At 37.0% G+C, this 6,058-nt stretch overlaps 1 protein-coding gene across 2 annotated transcripts; it reads left to right on the forward strand.

The window, feature by feature from the left end:
* Positions 1-565: 565 nt before the first annotated feature.
* Positions 566-6,058, forward strand: LOC101264760 (F-box protein FBW2-like). Of its 2 annotated transcripts, none has more exons than XM_004229639.5 (2): positions 566-2,655; positions 5,267-6,058. In XM_004229639.5, exons 1-2 carry the CDS (start codon positions 2,264-2,266, stop codon positions 5,817-5,819), a joined length of 945 nt encoding a protein of 314 aa, XP_004229687.1. In that variant the 5' UTR covers positions 566-2,263; the 3' UTR covers positions 5,820-6,058. The 2 variants fall into 2 exon arrangements, with proteins under 2 accessions (XP_004229687.1, NP_001316503.1); NM_001329574.1 differs by having other exon boundaries at positions 598-1,018.

A 6,058-nucleotide genomic window follows, 5' to 3' on the forward strand; every position in this document is an offset into this window, starting at 1 on the left:
TTGTTTTTAGAATACAAGAGGTGTTTCCCCGACAAAATCATGATTCAAGAATGTGTAACATAATTTACTCTTTTATGATTTTTCGTCAAGCTTAAATTACTATTTCATTCATTCTAATTTATTTGTTAAGGTTTGAATAAACATGAAGTTTAAGAATAAATTAAGACTTTCGAAGTTTATGGTCATAATTAAACATGTGCTAATATTTGTATGGTATATATTTTTGAAATATATAGTTTTAAGCATTCTCATTTAGTGTGAGGGATAAGTACAACTAGTTTCGGGATAAAAAGATAGTCTTGAGATAAAATTTAGATGAAATGTTATTCGGTTAACATATCCGGGATAACTTATTCATCATTTATAGTATAGTAATTGAATAAGTTATCAAATATGCATGGCGGAATAAGCTATCCCGAGGATAATTTTTTATGGAATTACTAGTTCGACCCTAAATTTGTGTACTAATTACACGGAGGTACCTGACATTTGTCAGCCGTAGATGAGTTACTACTATGAAAGCATGTCTTTAACACGTGTCATCATCTAAACACCCTCCCCTGCAAAACAAAAAACCCCAAGAACGGACAACTCGAAGAGCCAATACTTACCTTTGCGTCCAAAAAATGGAGAATGAGAGAGAAGAAATGGAATCTACTAATGGTAAGAGCAAAAGGGTATGCGTTAGAGTTGAAAACGACGCTGTTTGTTCCACCGGTGGTAGGTGGGATGAGTTAAGCCCGGAGTTATTAGCTTCAATTTTCGTAAGGATTGTTCCGCCGGTGCTGATGGTGAAGTCAGTGGCCTTAGTTTGCCGAAATTGGATGGAGATAGTTTCCGGTCCATACTGCTGGACGGATATTGATCTGGAACAGTGGTGCCGTGATTGCTGCGTTGCTAATCGTCCCCACTTGATTGACCAGGTTGTTCGTAAAATTGTTCGCCGGAGCAGGTCCACATTCCGGCGACTTTCCACTTTCCGTCTCGGCGATGTCGGATTCTCCTTTGCTGCTAGCCGGTATTATTCTTCTTACTTTTTTTTTTCTACCCAAATTCATAGTATTTGCTTTGCACTATAAGGGTTGCTCGGCGCAGCTCTATCTCTAGCTCTCAGGTTATGGGTTCGAGTCATTTAGTACTAAAAAGGGGTAAAAGTAATAAAGAAAAAAACTTTGCTTTATTTTCGATCAATTTATTGTATTTGCTGAACAACGGTTGAGCCAGGATTTTCAAGGAGGGATACAAAATATACAAGAATAAACACACTGATTCAGTATCGACTCCATATATATGAAAGTTAAATTTTGATCTTGAATATATAGGTAGTGTAATTTTAAGTTTGACACCCCTTACTGTGGTTTAAAGAGGGGTTGTTTGACTGAAAAAAGTGATCTTGTAGTGTTTGTTTATGGAGAAATGTGTTTGATGGATTAATATGATAGGGAAACTTGTTAGTGTCCCATATGGAGTAATGCAAAGGTCCAACAGATGAGTTTTGTGGAAGTTTTTAGCTGTGGCTTCAGTTAAGAACCAGTAAATCACAGGAAAAGAATCCCAAAATGTTAACAAAAGTAGATGAAAACTTCTGAAATAAACAATTCTTGATGATAAGACCCCTAGAAATGATTCATTCAATATATCATATGTAACTTATACAAATTCAATAAACAAATAAAAATAAGGAGACATGAACAGTTTATAACAAGAAGATAGAAAAGGGCAAGATAATTTCAAGGCCATATAGATAAGAGGTCCCTTATACTTGACTCCAATTTTCATTTTAAAACCTCAACTAGGACCGGTACCTATTGAACTCTTGAACTTATTGAAAGTTAACCAATTAAACACAAAACCTTACGTGGCACAAAAGGTGTTTTTTAACCAGTGATGAGCTCGTGAATCACTTGAATACTCTTTCCCCTTCACCTTCTACGCCACCAGCCCACCACAAGAAATTTGACATATCTCAAGAAAATGATATTAAAGAATTAGTTATATTATTAAATAAAAAAATCATTTATAGAAAAATTATTAATAACTTTGCATTTAGCAAGAAGTAGAAGTCCAAATCACAAAACTTTAATGTGTAGTAAAATTCTAGAATACAAAATTACACACATGTATCTCACATTTGTCAGCCGTAAGATGAGTTACTATGAAAGAATGTCTTGACACATGTCACTCATCTAAACACCCTCCCAGCAAAACAAAAACCCCTAGAAGGGAAAATTCCAAGAGCTAATACTTAGGTTTCTCTACCAAAATGGAGAAAGAGAGAGAAGAAATGGAATCTATGAATGGTCCGAACAAAAGGGTATGCGTTAGTGTTGAAAATGGCGCCGTTTGCACCACCGGAGGTAGGTGGGATGAGTTAAACCCTGAGATATTGGCATCGATTTTCATAAGGATTGTTCCGCCGGATCTGATGGTGAGGTCGGTGGTGTTAGTTTGCCGGAATTGGATGGAGACGGTATCTGGTCCTTCCTGCTGGATGGAGATTGATCTGGAAAACTGGTGCCGGAAATGCTGCATTGCTAAGCGTCCCCACCTGATTGACCTTGGTGTCAGCAAAGCTGTTCGGCGGAGCAGGTCCACAGTCCAGCGACTCACCACTTACCGTCTCGGCATTGCTGGATTCTCCGCCGCTGCTAGACGGTATTGTTTTGTTACTCTTTTTTTCTACCCAATTCGTTCCAAACTCGTACTATTTAGTTCTAACTCTTAATATTGTGGGTTTGAATCATTTAGTTCTACTCTAAGATTGTGGGTTTTAGTACTAAAGAGGGGTATAAGAAAAAATGAAAAAAACTTTGCATTGTTTTTCAAGCATTTGTTAACTTGCAGTGGTGGAGCCAGGATTTTCACCGAGGGACCTCATGAGTGATTCAAAATATAAAAAAATGAAACTCATGAAACCAATTTGATTCTGTATCTATTATATTGTATATAGTGTAATTTTCAGGCGAATTCCCTTGTGGCCCCTAGCTTTGCTCCTACAAAAGCATTGAATGACACCCCTTATTGTGGTTTAAAGAAGGCTTGTTTGATTGAAAGTAGCGATCTTGGAGTATTTGTGTCTAGAGAAATTTGTTTGATGGATTAATACAATAGGAGGAACTTGTTTGTGTCCCATATGAAGTAATGCAGAGGTCTTACAGATGAGTTTGATGGAAGTTTCTAGCTGCAGGCTTCGGTTATGAACTGGTAAATTACTGTAAAAGAATCCCAAAAGGTTAACAAAGTAATTGAGAACTTTTTAAATGAACAATACATGATGATAAAGCCTCTTGAAATTATTCATTCAATATATGATATGTAACTTATACAAATTCAATAAATAAGTAAAAATAAGGAGAAAGAAACAGTTTAAACAAGAAGGTAGAAAGGGGCAAGATAATTTCAAGGCCAAATGCATAAGAGGCCCCTTATACTTGACTCCAATTTTCATTTTAACACCTCAACTAGGACCGGTACCTATTGAACTTAATTGAAAGTGTACATATTAAAGTTTAAAATCTTCCGTGGCATAATATGTGTTTTTTCACCAGTGTTGAGCTCGTGAATCACTTGAATCCTCATTCCCCTTCCCCTTCTACGCCGCCAGACCACCATCATTTAGGTTTAGAGGACCAGAGCAACAAAAATACAATCAATTTCTCTCCTAATCCTATTTGAAAATATAATATCTTTTTCTTGGTGACCTTTGTCATCTGAAAATGGTATATTAAACCTCATTCAATCCTTTTTTCCTTCTAAACTGTAAACCATTTTTTCTATCCCAAGGTCCTCGCTCAATTTAGCTTATGACAGAATGTGGAGTACAAAAAACTGTAACAATATATCTTAACAATCGGAATTTGTTAATGCCTCAGTTATTCTATTAAGCTTGGAGGACGTTATATGAGCTTGCAATCTCACTACTTCTGTAACTATCTGACCTGCATTTTCTTGATGCCATGTATTCGATAACCGGCATTTCTAGCGGCGAAGTCTAAACGTTTCTGTATCCCCTTTCCTGGAGACCAAAATTGAGGTGTTTTTTCTTCATTTTTTTTAGTTGATCTGACGTTTCAGTTTTAGGAACTATTAGATCGTTTGTGATTGTGATTTTTTTATGAGTGGGGACATTTTGGTGGAATAGAGGTGATGTATGGTGGCAAATGGCTGTTAAAGAAGAATGGGTAAGAGTGTGGGGATGAAGATTATAGGGAAGTCGATGGGTTGGGGAGCCATCGACGTGAGTTGGAGTAAGATTAAGGTCTTGGAATAGGTTTTTCCTTGTTGTTTAGAGTCTTTTTCTTTGATTAGTTTGGAAGATAAGACACATGTTTTTTTTTGTATTTGTCAACGTTTTCATGTCACTGTGTGTGTAGTTCACGTTCTGTATCATTTTGAGTGGTTAGTCATGAGGAATTTAAGCTTTAATAGGTACACTTTTAATTAAGTTGGAGTGCTTAATAGGTACCGGCCCTAGTTGAGGTGCTAAAAATGAAAAGTTTTTGAGCAAGTTTGAGGGTCATTTGGCCAAAATGTGAAAGCTAAAAGAAAACAGCGTATGATGATTAGCCATGAAGAGTTTTTATCAAATGATCCTCATTTTTGAATTGCACTCAGCTAGACGTGAGTTGATGTCTTGACAATTTAAATCCTGATTCATATAAAAAGATTTACAGATAAGCTACTCTCTTCGTATAAATAAAACTCAATGTTGATGAATTAGCTCGTTCATCTGTACTGTTAGCTTATTCACTAATATATGTCTTCTATATGAACCTTTGTGATTTTATTTTCCAGTTTTATTTTCAAGGAGAAAGGACAATGAACACAGAAATGACACATAATATCTCAGAACTGTCCAAACTATGATTCAGTTATGCTAATAAGTTTTGTGATGTTTGGCATAGGTTAGAATAACCTATGTTGTGTGGACTCTTCAGAAATGTCTATAGGTGTGTGTCGGATACTCCAAAAGTAGTGCATTTTAGAGAATCCGACACAACTGTGACAGCAATTTTGGAGAGTCCCGGCAACATAGAGAATAACTGTAAGCCATCCAATTGTATGATTAGTCAATTTTGGACTCGCAGGAAGTTCTACACAACATTACCTGCACTTCACTCAGTCATGTTAATTGGATAGCATACAGTCCCTAACCATAACCTTTGTTTTGTGAGACATTTTTTTAAGAAAAATTATCTCAGATTGAAACAAGGATGTCTTTATAATGATTTTAATTTATAGAGAGTATGGCGATGTTTGTTTGCAGTGGAAGATGTCTCAAGACACTGCAAATCCCTATGTGTGAAGTTACTGACGACGTGGTTGTAAAGTATGTGGGGTGCTTGGCCAATCTAACCTTCTTGGACATCAGCTACTGTTTTAAGGTCACAGAGAAGGGTCTGAAAGCTTTCGGAACAGAGTGCAAGTCCTTGACTCATCTCCGAAGAAACATGCCTATTTGGGAGCTGCCCGACAGTGTTGAACCTTCTGATGTCAAAGATCAGGAGGCGCTAATTATAGCGGACACTATGAAAGGTCTCCAGCGCCTTGACTATGCTTTCAACCGGTTGAGTGATACTGGCGTTGAGGCTATTCTCACCCAGTGTAAGGCACTAACACACCTTGAAATCCAAGGGTGTTGGAATGTGGAGCTGAAGGGTGATCTCGAGGCAAGATGTAAAAATCTTGTAAACTTTCAGAAACCTTGGATCGATGACCATGATGACCTAATTTATTCCTCGGATGACGATAGTACCGAGGGTGAATCTGATGATGAGTCCATCTACTCTGAATCGTCCTCTTCATCAGATTTGGATTAGATGGTTGCATTGCACCATCTACTAAGTCTCTTTATGCTGTTGTTTTGGGAGCTTTTGGATTCGTATTTATGCAGATCACTGCGCGTAGACATTCCAAATATGGGTTTTGGTTCGTTTTGAGACATGTTATCAGTTAAGAGTCGTAGACTCTATGCTTGAAACTTGAATTAGTACTTTAAGCTTTGCTATGCTGTTTGATGAAATTACTATATGATGCAATGAACATGTTACTTCTATTA

Source organism: Solanum lycopersicum, chromosome 1 (assembly GCF_036512215.1).
Source record: "Solanum lycopersicum chromosome 1, SLM_r2.1".
NCBI lineage: Eukaryota > Viridiplantae > Streptophyta > Magnoliopsida > Solanales > Solanaceae > Solanum > Solanum lycopersicum.

Coding starts and splice junctions, on each gene's coding strand:
- LOC101264760 (XM_004229639.5), top strand. CDS start 2,264: ATGGAGAAAGAGAGAGAAGAAATGGAATCTATGAATGGTCCGAACAAA. Junction 2,656..5,266: donor TTCTCCGCCGCTGCTAGACG/GTATTGTTTTGT, acceptor GTTTGTTTGCAG/TGGAAGATGTCTCAAGACAC.